We start from the raw sequence: 18,359 nt of genomic DNA on the forward strand, positions 1-18,359 counted from the left end.
CATATTTTGCTCCAAATTTTTCTATCTCATCCACCACAAACTCTGAAATGATATGCTTTTCCTTAATGTTATATCTCTTAACCATATTTAATAGGGATTTACTGTGTAATCAGTAATATGTTACCTATGTTTTATCTAAGTACAGTTACATCTAGAAGTCATTTAGAGGCACATCATGTTTGAGGGTTAGCCATCTTACATATTTTCATTCCTCTTCCTTTCTGCATTCGTATCATGTGGGTTACTGTTATTTTCTAATGAAAAGCTTATTTCTGTTTTATCCTTATTTGGAAATTTTGCTCTATCTTTCATTCTTTTATTATTCATTTAGTATACTAACATTTATGTAAATAATTTTTAGTTCCTATTCCACGTCTTAGGTTCCTTTATCATTCATATAATTCCACTTTTCTCCCAATACATTTATAGAATTCTGGACATACATATATATTATGCAGTGATATTGCTTACTATCAGTTTACTTTCTTTTTTAAAATTGAAAAACATGATCTTTTAAAAAGTTAACTATATCAAAGTATATTTAAATGAGCAAACTTTATTAAAAATTATATGCATAGCACAAGTGTTATCTGTAGTCACAGCTTAATTTATTAGGCATTTAACAATAACCTTTTGCCCTAGCCGGTTTGGCTCAGTGGGTTGAGTGTTGGCCTGCAGACCAAAGGGTCCCAGGTTTAATTCCGGTCAATGGCAGTTACCTAGGTTGCAGGCTTCTCCCTGGCCCGGGCCTGGTTTGGGCTCATGCAAGAGGCAACCAATGGATGTGTTTCTCTCACATCGATGTTTCTCTCTGTCTTCCCTCTCTCTTCCACTCTCTCTAAAAATCAATGGAAAAATATCCTCATGTGAGGATTAAAAAAATAAAGTTTTTCTTCTTACTCACTCTGAATAATGCCTAGGAATCCAATCTCTCTAGGCTTTTTAAATTGAAAAAGACTTAAAGTCTATTTTGTCTTCAAAACCTTTTCCAGGAGTTTGTTCTTAAACCTCTGCCATCTTATCCTACAATTATCCTCATAGTTTTTCACATTTAGGTTTATGGTGGCTCTTAATTAAGATAGTATTCTGATTTCCTGCTTCTGTGTCCTTCTGAGAGGCTCACTTTTCACAGAATTTAGCGGCCAAGCCACAAGACTGTATCAAGACTATATCCAAGACATTGGTTTTTGGAATTCCCCTTGAATTAACTCTTCCAGTCAGAAGCTAACATCCTTCTAACTATATTTTCAGTGATAGTTGGAGACTATGTATTACATGATATTTAAATAGCATAAGAATTTCTTTTGCAATGCCTGGTATCTTTTGAGTTTTATAGTCTTCAAACAGAAGGATGCTCAAAAATATTAAAACTTGAAAATTTTTTGCCTGACCGTTGTGGCTCAGTGGTGGAGCATCAATCTATGAACCAGAAGGTCACAGTTCGATTCCCAGTTGGGGCACATGCCTGGGTTGCAGGTTTGGTCCCCAGTGAGAGGCATGCAGGAGTCAGCCAATCAGTGATTCTCTCTTATCATTAATGTTTCTATCTCTCTATCCCTCTACCTTCCTCTCTCTGAAATCAATGGAGACATACCTTAAAAAAAAAAAAAAAAAGAAAAGAAAAGAAAAACACTATAACATTTTTAAACTTTGTTTAAAATGATTTGGTGGCATGTAGTACATCTCTATCCTCCTGCCATTCCCTTTTGAACCCACTGCAAGTTATTCCTGTAGTTGTCCTTACCCACAGAAATTGCTAGAGTCAGTCTTTGGCTTTATTTATTTATTTATTTTTTTAACTAAATTCACTTGTCAATTCTAAGATCTCATTTTACTTGATTTATCAACAGTGTTAGACAGAATTGACTTTCTTCCTTGAATTTCCTTCTTTGCCTGTTGAATACTTCCTATCTCACCAACTGTTCATTTCCAGTCTCTTTTCTACATCCTGCTGTATTCTGTATTCCTAGAAATGTCACAGAGCTTTGGTCTCTTCTAGACCTCACACCCTAAGTGGTCTTATCCAGGCATGTAATAGTTTCCAACATCTGCATGCTTATGACTCCCAAGTTTATCACCACTTGATCAAGTGTGTATTTATTTGTTAATTTCTTACTTCACCTTAAGATAAGCTCCATAAAAGCTGGGACTTTATTTCTAGTCATCATTTTATCTTCAGTGGCTAGAACAATGTATGATACATAATACCTACTTAGTATCTTATATGGAATAACTTTTTGGTTTATGAGTAGTTCACCTTTAATCTTGGCCGTAATAATGAATCAGTCAACTATTTTCTGTTTTTAGCAAAATATATGTTGTATCCAGTTTTCTTTATTTCAGTAATATTAAAAAAGTTATCTCGTTACCTGAATGTATTTCAGCTCAATTACTTATATTTATTTTAATTGCTAAAATTTAAATTTTAAATAAATGGATTTTTTAAAAGATTTAGATAGAGATATTTTTGGCATACTGCTTTTAAAAGACTATACTTTTGCCCTAACTAGTTTTGCTTAGTGGATAGAGCCTTGGCCTGCAGACTAAAGGGTCCCAGGTTCGATTCCTGTCAAGGGCATGTACCTTGGTTGCGGGAACATCCCCAGTAGGGGGTGTGCAGGAGGCAGCTGATCGATGTTTCTCTCTCATTGATGTTTCCAACTCTCTATCCCTCTCCCTTCCTCTCTGTAAAAAATCAATAAAATATATTTTTTAAAAAAAAGACTATACTTTTAAGATTCTATTCTTTCTAAAAGATAAATTATTTAACTTTACTTCATTTTTGGCATGGTAAATCATGACTGTTTAACATATTTCATTGACTTGTAATTTCTTTTGTTGTGTTTGTGTTGTGAAATGTATAAAAAAAAAGTGTGGTACCTCAATAATAAGATCTATAAAAAAGACACTAAATGTTTGGATTGGTACTAACATTTTTCACTAAAGATAAACTAAGAAAAATAATCATAAATGCTAACTTGAGTCCATTCTGAGATACATATTGGAATCATCATAGTCACATGTCCCTACAGAAATCAAGGGGACAATAGATTCAGTTATCCTATCTAATAATAGACAAACATGGTAATTGACCATACCTTCGCTACACCTCCCATTGGCTAATCAGCACGATATGCAAATTGACCGCCAACAAAGATGACGGCTAATTTGCATACTGCAGGCAGGGCGGGTCAGCACCATCCCATCTGCCCCACCACCATCCGAGCCTCCTATTTGCCACCCAGGGCGGCGGGCGTCCCATGTGCGATATGACCCGGGGTGGCTGGGCGGGGCAGCAGTGATCCGCCGGCCTGCCGGGCATCCCGTGTGTGACCCGACCCAGGGCAGCGGGGCAGGACAGCATGGCTCCTCTGTCACCCCAGCTTCCTCATCACAGCTCCCTTGGGGGCCTAAGCCTTTAGTCAGACATCCTCCGAGGGCTCCCTGGCTGCCAGAAGGATGTCTGACTGCAAGCTTAGGCCTGATCCCCCGGGGAGTGGGCCTAAGTCGACAGGAGGACATCCCCCAAGGGGTCCTGGACTGCAAATGAGCGCAGGCCGGGCTGAGGGACCACCCTCAAATTTTTGTGCACCGGGCCTCTAGTGATTATATAATACATCATCTCTATACTGTATTTTATGTTCACCATTCCAATTCAGATTTTCTTCCATCACTATTATCTCCCCTTTATTATCGTCTACAACCCCTATCCCTCACCCCCTTACCTCTGGTAATCTCCATGATGTTGTCTGTGCCTATGAGTTAGGTTGTTTTTATTTTCCTTAATTCCTTCACCTTTTCACCAAGCCCACAACCCCCCTCTCTGACATTTGTTCTCTATCTATGAGACTGTTCTGTTTTTGTTAGTTTATTTTGTTCATTAGATTTATATATGAGTGACATCATATGATTCTTGTCTTTCTCTGACTGGCTTATTTCACTTAACATAATACTCTCCAGGTCCATAAAGAAAAGCGAGTTTAAGTAGTATTAATCTAAAAAGAAATGCTCAGATTTGATTTATCAGAGCTATAAGCCTTACTTAACTTTTAAATTACCACATTTAAAGCTATCGTTATTCATCTAAATTAACTAATTTGACCTTTGTTTTCTGTTTGAATTTTAGAAAAATATAAACTTGTTGAAAAATCTAGCTGAATAAACTTTATTAATAATTAAGTCATGCATACCATTTGAAATGCTTTGTTGCTGCTTGTGTTCTCTGCTAACTTTTTTTCCATTGAATCTGTGCTGCTTCTTTGCCACTGTTTTTCACTGTAGAATCTCCATCTCGCAACCTTGCTTCTCGTGAGCGCATTTACAAAAATTATGGTGTAGCTGGGCCTGCCTCTGCTCTTTCATCTCTGTCTCACAAACTGAAGGGTGGGTATGCGTGCATTCGTGGATGGGCCATTCTTAATGAACATAGGCGGTATCAATGAAGACGTTTTAGTTCACTTCAGTCATGTTCATCCCATTCCATTTTTTAAGATTAAAGTTTATTATTTTATTTAAATTTTGATATTTGGGATTAATTTGTGATATATCTGCTCAATGCTATAGTAGCAATTATCCTGACTGATATGCATGTTGACAACATCTATAGGTTAAATATTACTCTTATTTAATTTCAAACCTATATGAGGTCTTAAAAAATAAAATAGTATTATATAGAAAGATGTGCCTGATTTGAGGAATTGTAAAATCATTATTTTCAGAAAAAAGTGGAATATACAGGGTGGGGCAAAAATAGGTTTCTAGTTGTGAGTACATGAAACAGAGAGTTTATTCTTGTATTATTATTAATTATTATATTATTTTCCATACAAACGGCTGTAAATCTACTTTTGTCCCACCTGCCTATGTCATGAGGCACATTGTGAACTATAAGAATATAATATCTTTTGTAACAAGTTAGTCTTTAAGTCATTTTTCTGTTATATAATGCAGGATTTACTTTCCTACTTTAGTATTTTATTTGAAACACAGATAATTAGGTTAATTTTTTTTTTTAGCTTAACTTAGTTATCAGTTACCGGTCCTGTCTAACATGAGTCTTCCTTATAGTATTTTGTTAGTCACTTCATTTTAAAAATTTAAACTTAGTAATGCTTAAACTATATTGACAATTGATAAAATTTCAGACAATTTAAAAATGTTTTCGTTTTCTAAAATACTATAGCTGCCTACTTACATATTTTTGTGTGACAGTGATATTTAAACTTTTAAAATCCTGTATTTTATGAAAATTTTATTTAAAAATGTTGTAGCAATGGCTAATATACTGTATACATTTTAAAGGTAATAGTTAGATTTCTTTTTTTCTTAGAAATGGATAAAACATTTCTTCTTTATATAGTTGACAGTGATACTTTATAATACTGTAGTATATTAAATAGTGTTATAGAAGCTGATCTTTATAGGACCTGATCTCTATAGTATATACTGTTATGTAACCTGATATATACTACATATTATGCATGTAATGTTACAGTGTAAGATATTGTTATAGTATGGATCATACAATTTGAGGATTTACAATTTTGGCATAAAAAATTATGCAGGTCGTTACTGAATGAATACTTAAGATTAAACATGATTACTAATTTTATTTGAATGTACTAAACTTCTATTCTGTCCTGTATTTTTTTCCAAAATTCTTTTGAGGTTAGAAAATGTTTTGCCTATTATTATTTAAATTTACATATGACAAATATAATCATGAAATTAGTTTAATGATGAATTAGTTAAGTGATGAATGTGAAAGTATTATGTGACATAAAGATTTTTAGCAAAATATTTGTTTATGTTTATTGATCTTTCAAGCAGCCATAACATGACAAATTTTAGTAATATTTACTACCTGCCTCAAAATTTTTGAAACCCAAATGAAGATAAACATCGGTTACCATATAGTTTTACCACACATAACAAATGATATATTCTTTATAAATATATATGGTTCAGCTTCTGAAATAAATGTGATTATGAAGGAATTGTCCACTATCAGATTACAAAAAAACAGTACTCCAAATATTACACACTCAAAATTAGTGGCAAGGATTCAGTATATATGTTTACAAAATTTTCTCTTTGGTTCTCTATGGATCAGAAAAATGGGCAGCAATTTCTTAAACTACTTTTATACAATTTGAAAGCACTTAGCAATTTTGTAACATCTATTTATCTGTTTTGTGACAGCATAAATATCTGGATTATTTTTGTGTGTGTTGTGGTTTGTTTCACCACTTTTCCTCTGAATTTAGCCCAGTCTTTTATATTGGCTTTATAATACATATATGATCAATGAAATTGATGACAGAATAATAAAGAATTACAAGAAACTGAAGAGCATTATATTTAGTAGTTATTTTTATTCATCCAGAGAATGAGTAATTATTTTAAACACTGGCATAATGCAATTAAAATATGTTCCAAATATGCTGTTTGGCATACTTAGTTATTTCAGAATTACTTAACTTGCAAGCATCTGACTCTTACACAACAGTTACTGTTGCCTCTGCCCTGTGGCCTTGGGAGCCATAATTGTAAGAAGTGGATTTTTGGAGAATATGAAGATTTGGGACTAGCAGAAGAAACCTTAAGAAAACAAGAATTTATTTACTCATTCAACAAATATTCTTTGAGCACTTATTATTCCAGGGACTCATTCCTGATATTACATCTGTGAAGAGTAATAGATAAATATAACAGTTCTTGTAGACCTTCCATCAGAAGCAACATTGCCTTGAACTGTAGATAGCTAGAGTGTGATTACACACACATATGTGCACCTGCATGCACGGACACACACACACACACACAAGCAAGCCAAAAAACATTACCCTAAAAAATACCTGAAATGTAACCAGTTAACAGATGTATTTGAATTTGCTAAGTACCCTTTTTAAAAATATATAAATGCATCTAGCAAGCAAGATTTATGAATTTTCAGTTGTTTATACCACATGCATCACTTTAATCAGATTGCTTTTCTCATAACAACTAATTAATATCACTTGCACTAAGACTGGAAATTTTTATTTTAGGGAGGAAAGGTAATGTAGGTTGTACCACTTACTGGTGACAAATGCCTCAAAGGGAAGCAGGAAATAGTAGAAAGGAGATACACCGATTGAGGCTCAGGATACCCAAAACAGTGGTGTCCATGTAGGAATACCTAGTGTTTTTACTAGAAAAGAGGTAGAATATTTTTCTTTTATCTTTTTATCTGTTATTTTCCTGACTCCTTATTTCAAGGTCCCCAACAATTCAGATTTGAACTAATTCTGAGGATCCTTTTATTCCAAGGGGACACAAGCTCAAAATTCTAAGCAGCTAAACTGAATAAACTAAATAAACTTTTAGAGTACGATCTTTTTATAAACACTGTCTGAATTACATGTAATTAAATAATAACCTTTGGGCATTCATATGTTAATTATAAATTGTTGTAATTCAAGCATTAAAATTTAGTGTCTCCTTAGCAGTTCTATTTTAACCTAATTCTATCTGTCTGTGGACTTGAAAATGATAAATGTGTTTATAAATTCAGTTTCCTAATTTAACAAGACTTGCACCATTAATATCCCTAATAAGGATGGGAGATATCATTGTACTGGAAATTTAGCTCAACTACTTCATATTTAAAAAACACATATGTTTTCCCAATATTTTATTCCAAAAAAACGTAGTTAGGTTTTTTTTCTTTCTAGTCTCTCACTGAATTTAAATTTTCACTAATTCTTCTAAGGTTGAGGTTCAGATATGGTGGATAATTCATATTGGTGCATAGCTACTGTTTGTTCAGTCTGTTTTGCATCCATGAAAATTGTTTTTGGTGGAAATGGTTGTATAATTATGTAATAGAAAATATTTTGAAAATATTTTCCTTTATTATGAAAATATTTTCCTTTATTTTTCAAGTCTTTTTGTCTGTGACAAGCAATATAAATGTTTTAGCTATGTTTTTTTTAAAATCAGTGACTACATTATCATTAAGTTGTAATTTTATTAACAAGTTTTACTATGAAATGGACCACACAGGTGACAGAGGAACTATCTCAACATCTTCTAGACCAGTCTCTACATCAGGAAAATCAGAAATGTCCTCCAAGCACAGCAGATCAGTTAAACCTGATGGACGTATGAGCCGGACTACTGCTGATCCAAAGAAACCAAGGGGCACCGAAGGTTTATCAGCTAGTGAATCCCTCATGTTGAAATCTGATGCTGCGAAGTTGAGGTCAGATTCTCACAGTAGGTCATTGTCCCCCAACCATAACACCTTGCAAACGCTGAAATCTGATGGGAGGGTGTCTTCTAGTTTCAGAGCTGAATCCCCGGGACCAGGTTCTCGGTCATCGTCTCCTAAACCAAAGACTCTCCCAACCAATCGGTCTAGCCCATCTGGTGCTAGTTCTCCCCGCTCCTCCTCACCACATGATAAAAATCTACCTCAAAAAAGTACCACTCCTGTTAAGACAAAACTTGATCCTCCTCGGGAACGTTCCAAATCAGACTCTTACACACTTGACCCAGATACCCTCCGCAAGAAGAAAATGCCCCTCACAGAACCATTAAGGGGACGATCAACATCACCAAAACCAAAACAAGTACCAAAGGATTCAAAAGATTCCCCTGGATCCGAAAATAGAGCTCCTTCTCCCCATGTGGTACAAGAAAACCTTCACAGTGAGGTGGTTGAAGTCTGCACTTCAAGTACTTTAAAAACGAACAGTCTAACAGATACTACCTGTGATGAAAGCAGTGAATTTAAGAGTGGGGAAGAAGGTTCAAATAAAGTTCATTTCAGCATAGGAAAAGCCCCACTGAAAGAGGAACAGGACATGAGAGCATCCCCCAAAATAAGTCGAAAATGTGCTAATAGACACACCAGGCCCAAAAAGGAAAAATCCAGCTTTCTCTTCAAAGGAGACGGAGCCAAACCTTTAGAGCCAGCCAAACAAGCCATGTCTCCCTCTGTGGCTGAGTGTGCCAGAGCAGTCTTTGCCTCTTTCCTGTGGCATGAAGGCATAGTGCACGATGCAATGGCTTGTTCTTCTTTCTTAAAATTTAATCCTGAACTTTCCAAAGAACATGCCCCTATAAGAAGTAGTTTAAACAGCCAACAACCTACAGAAGAAAAGGAAACCAAGTTAAAAAATAGACACTCATTGGAAATATCATCTGCTCTGAATATGTTTAATATTGCACCTCATGGACCAGATATATCTAAAATGGGTAGTATCAACAAAAATAAGGTGTTGTCTATGCTTAAGGAGCCACCTCTGCATGAAAAATGTGAGGATGGGAAAACTGAAGCCACTTTTGAAATGTCCATGCACCACCCAGTGAAGTCTAAATCTCCTCTTCCCTTAACTTTACAACATTTAGTGGCTTTCTGGGAAGACATCTCTTTGGCTACTATCAAAGCAGCTTCCCAGAATATGATTTTTCCAAGTCCTGGTTCTTGTGCAGTCCTTAAAAAGAAAGAGTGTGAAAAAGAGAATAAGAAGGCCAAAAAAGAAAAAAAGAAAAAAGAAAAGGCAGAAGTTCGGCCCAGGGGTAATTTATTTGGTGAGATGGCCCAGCTGGCAGTGGGAGGACCAGAGAAAGATACCATCTGTGAGCTGTGTGGAGAGTCACATCCATACCCAGTGACGTACCATATGAGACAAGCTCACCCAGGTAAATGATATTATTAAACATATATAAGTACTTTTTGTAAAAATACTAAATAGGTATTTTTAACTTGAAATGTTCTATAAATTATGTTAAAATACAGAGAAACTGGCTCAGAATTTATAGTATCTTATAACTTAGGAGTTTTTTTGTGAAAAATAGGTAAGCAATTTAGTACTATTTTATTTTAATATATTACATTTCGAAACATTGTTTATTTTTAAAATGTTCTGTGTTACCCAAATCTTGCTGTTAAGGCATGTCACACAGTAGAAATCATGACATGTCCATACACAGAGGAAAGATCCCAGTATGAGGTTTACTTTGGTTTCAGGTTTTCCTGCTCAAAATTGCAAACTAAATTATGTTATACTGATTTAGGGGAGTGATATCAACTGTTTTATCAGAAGACTGTATTTTAGTTAAATGTAAGGATTTCTATAACAATTGATTAGTATTCCAAAATTTACCCATTACAAGTTTGGTTAAAAGGTTTCTCTTTCTATATATTATACCTGAAACCTTTTATAAAATATGTGATTCCTTAAAATATATCACTTTTACAGAATATTTTATTCCTCTTTTGTTTAATTTTATTGGCATACTTACGTAAATCTAAATGTACCCAGATTGCACATTGTATATTTCTTTCCATCTGCCTGTATGGACCATTTTAGCTATCATTTAATTGATTACTTTTTGGTAATCAGTTTTTCTGACATAGTTAATAGCCATAAAAAAAGTGAGATACTTGCTTCAGTATTTTGCTTACTTGAGAAGGTAAATCCGTCATTAATGTATAAATGGCAGGGATCAGACTAGTAAGGTCACTTGCTTTGTTCTTGTTTCAAGGTTGTGGTCGTTATGCTGGTGGACAAGGTTACAATAGCATTGGGCATTTTTGTGGAGGATGGGCTGGTAACTGTGGTGATGGTGGCATAGGAGGAAGCACTTGGTATCTGGTATGTGATCGCTGCAGAGAAAAATACCTCCGGGAAAAACAGGCTGCTGCAAGGGAAAAGGTATTTTTATTCTGTCCTGGTTATACTGTTAATGATAAGGATAAACCTTATAAAAATATTTTTATGATCATATTATATCAGATAACTTCACATAAATTCAATTAAAGACCAGATTTATAACTGGACTAATATACAAATTTAATATTTGTGCTAGGCCAGCTATTTTTATTACAAAAATAAATTATATCTGTAACACGACAACTAGCCTGTGGCACATATGCCTTATTAACAGATGTTTATTATGTAATTCTACACATATACATAGCTTTTCTCTTCACCTTCCCCTCTCTCTCAACTTTCCCTCTTTTCCTTTTTCCTTTTCTATTTGTACTCTTTATCTCCTCTCTCTTTTTCTTAATCCCTAATTGTGTTGTGGAACTCATGGAAACTCAAGATCATTCACAATAGTGCTACACCTGACTAAAAATTTTTGCTGAATATGTACACACACAGATTATTGATTCTTTTTTTAAAATAATTCCATTTAGATATTACTAGTTAGCTTTTTAATTTTCCCAAGGAGATAAGAGATGTATAGTTTATCTTCAACATAAAATAATTTCAATCAGTTCAGGACAAGCATGAAGTGAATGTTGTTTTAGTAGTCATTGTTATTATTTTTAAATGATTCTACAAGTGTTTAATTTGTATTACAGACTCAAAATACTTAGGTTATGAAATCAGATTTTGAATATAAGTAGGAAAAGACCAGTACACATTTTTTGTTGCCAGGTCAAACAATCTAGGAGGAAGCCAATGCAAGTCAAGACTCCTCGTGCCTTGCCCACTATGGAAGCTCACCAGGTGATTAAAGCAAATGCACTCTTCCTGCTGTCTCTGAGCAGTGCAGCCGAGCCGAGCATTCTGTGTTATCCTGCAAAGCCATTCCAGTCTCAGCTTCCCAGCGTGAAAGAGGGTATTTCTGAGGATCTTCCTGTTAAAATGCCTTGTCTTTACCTGCAGACATTAGCTAGGTAATATAACTGGGTTTTTTATTTAATCGCTTGTGATTAACAGTTGTTGTTGATTAACTAATGTCATGTTCTGAATATCCATGCTATATTAACACATTGTGTAGAATAAAGAGACCTCCAGGAATTCATATTCTGAGTTGCCTTGACCAGCATTTGACTGGTAGGGACACACCTGAAAGTACTAGGTGTGTTTTTAAAAAAAAAAAACTTGTAAATACTATGTCAATTTGTATTATTATTCATATAAAAATATGTCTTAGAAAGTAAGACTTTAGCTGTCTTTTGTTCTTTGGTAGGCTGACTTCATTCTGCTAAAAGGGGGCAATGCTAAAGTAGAAAAAAACTATTTCCTAAAAAATTCTTTAATTTTTTAAAATTATTCATTCTGTTATTTAAATAAATACCAACTGGGTACCAGCTTTGTACTAGACCTTGAAGATACCAAGATGAGTATAATAAAATTCTGGCTTCCATGTGCTCATACTCTGTGGACATTTAAGACATGTAAATAAAATATTAAAAATATTATATAATCAGTACTATATTAGAAGTATGTACAAGATGCTCTTAGAGCATACAACAGGAGAGTTACTGAATCTTCCCCCAGGAGATTAGGACCAGAGAATCTGACCCTTTACAATAGTCTTAAAGGATAAATAGGAATTAAATCAAATAGGTAATGGGAGGAAAGTGTTCCTGACAGAGTAAACCGTGTGTGAAAACACAAATGATGAAATAGCATTACACATTTAAGGATTCACAGGCTTATTAAAACTGGCTACTGGGAGAAATATAGAAATGCCACTAGAAGTGGTTACCCAAGACCCAGTAATGTGGGGCCCTATCGCCCATGCTAAGGTTAGATTTTACCCCACAGAGGAAACAGTGGAAGAATCTTAAATAGGGAAATACATGAACTGGTTTGCAGTTAGATCACTCAGCTACTAATGTGGGAACTGGATGAAAGGGCATTACTGAAGATGGAGGGGAGCCTATAAATAATATGCCATATTGGATTTGGGTGGTACAGTCTGTGCTTTTACACTCCTAAACACTTACACTCTAAAACAGTCTTTCATATACCAAGTTCAGATTTTTTTCATTGGGTGATGAAGATTTTAGAAATTCCCTGCCGGCATAACTTGCCAGCCAACAATTTCATTTTGGCAAGGTTGTCCTCTTTGTGTAGCAGAGTTATGTCAGGGTATAAGACTAAATATATTTGAGACCAAGATGGAAATCATCAGATATCCCAAATCTTTAGCTTCATTCAGACCACTTAGTAGACTTAAATTAACAACTCTGTTCCAGTTTGAAAAGGAAAGAATTGTAAAACATGTAAAAATGCTAGCATACCATAATTATGGATTTTATAATTTTAGCTCTCTGGGGAATGGACATTCCCTCAACCCATAGAACATTTTACATATCTAATCTTCCTCAAATTTGACTCATATATGTTCCTACCAAAAAGGTGACTGTGCAAGAAACATGGGCCTAAACCAAGGCAGTGATGATAGAGAATGAGAAGAAAGTATGGTTGTGAGAGGAAACCTACCACTCAGAGGCCTGAGTGATGGGTCATGGCTGAGGACTAAGCCTACTACAGCACTGAGATACTTTAACTTAGGCCCCTGGATAATTGGTGGGATCATTCACCAAAATACCAGAAGAGATAAAAGCTCTCAAAAGGAAAGAAAATGAATTCAATTTAGGTTTTGAAATGTTTGTGGTACCTGGAATATCTATGTGTAAAACTGTCCGACTTTTATATCCTTCTATTTACATCTGTGGTTAGTTTAGTACTTCACTCATATAGATTTAAATGTGCTGCTTTTGCTTTTACGAAGGAAATTGAAAATGGAAACTGTCTGTATTGCCTTCATACTTAAAGTTACTGGGTTTGATTTAATGTAGGCATCATCATGAAAATTTTGTGGGCTATCAAGATGACAACCTATTTCAGGATGAAATGAGATATCTCCGTTCAACATCTGTGCCTGCCCCGTACATATCAGTAACTCCTGATGCAAGTCCTAATGTATTTGAAGAGCCAGAGAGCAATATGAAGTCTATGCCACCAAGGTATTTGGGTTCTCTCCTCTCTGTTGAATAGCCAGTGTTTAGTTTGGAAGAATGACAGCTGGAAAAGAATGGTCTAGAAGTTTTTTAGTACATCCTTCCATCTCAAAAAGGACATTGAATCAGCTCAGCTATTAGAGCAGTAAGAAAAAGCCTTACATACATGAAGTAAGGTACAAGGTCTTTGATAGCAGAAGCAGACTAGTTGGAAAAAACCACTAATGAAGTAATAGTAAAACTTCCCATTATATGATGTCATTTAGTACTGTTGTAAACCAGACTAGAGAAAGGTCACTTTGAGGCAATATTTAGGGAAAGTTACATGAGAGAAGAAGCACTGAAAATAAATCTTGAACTTCTTGAAATATTGCTTACAATTTTCTCCTACCCACTCACCCCCAATTATGTATAGTAGTATCAGAATAAAGAGCTTTTTGGAAACTGAATAGAAGTATATAAATGTAATACAGAGCGAACTGGGTACCACTAAGACTTTTAAAAAAGAGGAATGACGTGGTAAACATGCAAGGATAATCAGACAGTTCAATTGAGAAGCTGATACATTTAGTCAAAGATTTCAGCTAGCTATGTGGAATTGAATAATGTTGACAATGATTATGAAACAAGGTAGATAAATGAAGTATTTTGTAGGAAAAATTAAATTAACATATCCCTATACCCTGGTCATTCAGCAATCAAGCAGCCCAAACCAACATCTAGGCACATTAACCCCAGTCAGTTATGTACAACATTTATAGTCCATTCAAACAAGAACGTACACACACTTAGAGAGGTGGTAAGTTAAGAAAATGTCCAGGGGAGAAGGGGTTAGCCACTAACTAGAAAATATATAAGATTTACTGAGGGACGTAAGATTCAAACATGGCTTGAATGATGGAAAAGAAATAACTCCAGAACTCAAGGTGAGCATAAATGTCACATTTTGGAATGAGGTGACAGAAAAAAAGAACACATGAAAAGAACAGTTTGTAAATTTTTCTTAGAGGAAAAGGAAGGGAAGCTACTTCTCTTTTTAATAAAATGCCACATAAAGGAAATTATATAACCATCTTAATAACTTTACAAGTGTTTTTTAATGGTGGTATAGTTAATAGAAAAAATTGTTAGTTTATTTAACCTGAATGAAAATCACTAAGTTCTCATATAGACTGTTCTATCTATAATATAACTGCAATGCTAAAAACTAGTTTTTTACCTCTCATTACACTACTTAAAGAGAGAATATTAAGTTGGCTTTGAATTTGTGTTTTTTCACATGAAATACAGGTTCACATATTTGATTACACTATTATAAACTAAATATAGTTTTTCTTCATTTACTTTTTCACCTAAATTTTTATCTTATTTTATCTCAGTTTGGAAACTAGTCCCATAACTGATACTGATCTTGCAAAGAGAACTGTCTTCCAAAGATCATACTCAGTTGTTGCTTCTGAATATGATAAACAACACTCCATTTTACCTGCACGAGTTAAAGCCATTCCTAGAAGAAGAGTTAACAGTGGAGACACTGGTAAGTATAAAGATAAAAAGGGAAGATTGAATAACCCAAATAGTTTTATTTGCAGATATTTTTTTCTTTCTTTTTTTTTTTTAATATATTTTTACTGACTTGAGAGAGAAAGGGAGAGATGGAAACATCAATGATGAGAGAGACTCATTGATTGGCTGCCTCCTGCATGCCCCCTACTGGTGATCGAGTCCACAACTCTGGCATGTGCCCTGACTGGGAATCGAACAGTGACCTCCTGGTTCATAGGTCGATGCTCACCCACTGAGCTACACTGGCAGGGCACAGATATTTTTTAATATTCAATATTTGAAGGGAAAGATATGGATTAATTTTAAATTGTGGTAGACATTCCTTCTATGTAACATGGCTCTAAGTGTGCCTCTCTAAATTTTGTTTCATAGTGGGGTTTTTTTAATCCTCACTGAGGATAATTTTCCATTGATTTTTAGAGAGAGTGGAAGAGAGAGGTAAAGAGAGAGAAATATCAATGTGAGAGAAACACATCAATTGGTTGCCTCCTGCAGGGCCCTGACCAGGGTCCCGGACAGAGAGGAGCCTGCAACCAAGGTATGTGCCCTTGACTGGAATCAAAGCTGGGACACTTTGGTCTGCAGGCTGATGCTCTATCCACTGAGCCAAACCAGCTAGGGCATAAATTTTGCATCTCAGTTTAAAGAGACACCCAAAGATCATCCAGTGATTACTCAAGAATAAATTGACATTTAAAATCTTACTTGTTAGGCATCTAAGCCAAATGTTGCTACCATTATCCCTTCAACTAAGCTTCAGTGAACCAGCAGTTCCAGGGACTTACACTTTCACAGTTATCTTCTCCCTCCCAATAGAAGCTTAAACTCTTTACAGCTAAGAGATAATAAAATTTGTGGTTTTGAAGCTCTTAATCAGTAAAAAAGTTAGCTAACCTGGAGGAGTTGGTATCAAGACACAAATTGGGGATGGTTGACTCTGTCCGAAGAGTAAAGAGAGAAAACCAAGAGAAAAGATAATATGGTTATTAGGTAGGTCACTAGTAAAATGAAGATATGGCTTAATATTTATAGGTAGATGACTTTTTATCTTATTGAAGATCTTCAAGAAAAATATTGAGCATCCCCCAATGATTTCTGTGTTCATTTAACAAATGTGTTTGAGCTTTTATTGAGGCATATTCATTACAAAGCATTTAGAAAATGTTGGGGATGAAATACAGATTTCATTTAAGGAGAAAAATCACTTAGTGTTTAGTGTTTTCAAAGCATGAACTTTAGATTCAACCCGGGATTCAAAACTTGCCCCCTACAACTTAATAGCTGTATGATTTTAAGAAAGTAAGATATTTAATCTTTTTAAGCCTCAAGAAATATTTAAGTCATTGTGATTTATGTGAAGTGAAAAAAAAAAAATCCCAAAGCTCTAAAGTGAATAAGTTAGATACTATTATTTTTAAATATAATCTTAAGTATATTAACCTGATGTATTGCCTATGAAAATTAATACCTTTTTTTCTTAATAGAAGTTGGTTCTTCTCTCTTGAGACATCCATCTCCTGAGCTTTCCCGGCTAATCTCAGCCCACAGCTCTCTTTCCAAAGGAGAACGAAATTTCCAATGGCCAGTTTTAGCTTTTGTTATACAGCATCATGATCTAGAAGGTCTTGAAATAGCAATGAAACAGGCCCTAAGGAAATCTGCTTGTCGAGTTTTTGCTATGGAGGTATGAATACATCAGCGTGGTTATTGATTCATTGATCATACAAATCATGTGATGATTCTATTTAATGATGTCACCTTTTTACCAAACAGAAATTGCAATAAGTTAAGAGACATTAGCCCATTGAAAATAGCAAATGTTCCCATCAAAATTAAACTCTTAAGTTTATGAATAGAAATGATTTTAGAGTTCCATATGTAAGCATTCGAAAGAAATTTATTTCTACATTGCTTTATTATTTGAATCCTTGTATTATCTTTTTTGAAAAAGTTTTTGTCATCACAGTGTTATTTCAGTTAGAATGATCATGCAAAGGGGATAAATATGCTTTTGAGTTATAAACCTAACAATTATAATTTATCTGAGTCTCTGTTCTCTGGAAATCATAGGATTGCTGAATATCATAGACTTACATATAGTAAATTTTTTTTTTATTACACATATGATAACCTACTACTTTATTGATGGGAACAAATAAATATATTTAATTAAATGGTAGCTTGTGTTGAGCTTGAGAAATGGTTTATGTTGATACTAAATGCAAGCTGGGGGAAAAAAATGTGTTTGAGTAAATTAAGACAAATTTTTAAAATAAAATGTGGTTTAAAAAAGTGTTTCGGTATTGCATTTTATAAGTATTATTTTTCCTATTATTATTAGTTTTTAAAATTAGGACCAAAATTTGTGACTATTTCAAGTTCAGTGTATTTCAGTGAAACAAAGGTCAGGCTTCCTAGTCTTCCTTGAAACACTTAATCTGGAGGTACTTTGTTTCCAATTAAGAAAAGCCCTGAATTTTTTACTTATATATTTTCTTTTGATCTTGAAATCATTTAACCATTATTTATTCAGGCTTTCAACTGGCTTCTATGCAATGTCATCCAAACAACTTCTCTCCACGATATTCTATGGCATTTTGTGGCATCACTGACTCCTGCTCCAGTGGAACCAGAGGAAGAAGAGGATGAGGAAAATAAAACAAACAAAGAAAACGCAGAACAAGTAAGACAGATTTTTGTTTTTTTAATTGTCAGTATTTTTATAGGACAGTAGAAATACCTTCAGATAGTATAATAATTTGCATGAGGTCATGCACAGATTATATAACCTAAAGAAAAGAATACAATTTCAATGCTATGAGCAACATATTAAATATACTTAGTCTTCTCTCTGGCAAAAATGCTGTCAGTCAATTCTGATTTCTCACTAAGCATCATTATCATTAATCAACTGGAAGAAAATGTTACAGTACAATATTAAATAAACAGGGCAACATTATTACATAGATCAGTCTACTTTACAATTCTGTAAGATATCAGCATTGATTCTGTGTAGGGACATGAAATTCCAATG

General features: G+C 34.4%; 1 protein-coding gene across 5 annotated transcripts in view; it reads left to right on the forward strand.

The window, feature by feature from the left end:
* MYCBP2 (MYC binding protein 2) overlaps window positions 1–18,359 on the forward strand; it is a 310,493-nt gene that overhangs the window by 248,504 nt on the left and 43,630 nt on the right. For all 5 annotated transcript variants that reach the window (XM_081083308.1, XM_081083309.1, XM_081083312.1 and 2 more), the window contains 7 exons: window positions 8,047–9,690; window positions 10,537–10,706; window positions 11,439–11,680; window positions 13,598–13,765; window positions 15,139–15,296; window positions 16,810–17,009; window positions 17,859–18,008. In XM_081083308.1, coding sequence (XP_080939434.1) covers window positions 8,047–9,690; window positions 10,537–10,706; window positions 11,439–11,680; window positions 13,598–13,765; window positions 15,139–15,296; window positions 16,810–17,009; window positions 17,859–18,008 — 2,732 coding nt within the window. The remainder of the gene's footprint in view (window positions 1–8,046; window positions 9,691–10,536; window positions 10,707–11,438; window positions 11,681–13,597; window positions 13,766–15,138; window positions 15,297–16,809; window positions 17,010–17,858; window positions 18,009–18,359) is intronic.

Source organism: Myotis nattereri (genome assembly GCF_964212035.1).
Source record: "Myotis nattereri genome assembly, chromosome: 2".
In the NCBI taxonomy this organism is placed as follows: Eukaryota; Metazoa; Chordata; class Mammalia; order Chiroptera; family Vespertilionidae; genus Myotis; species Myotis nattereri.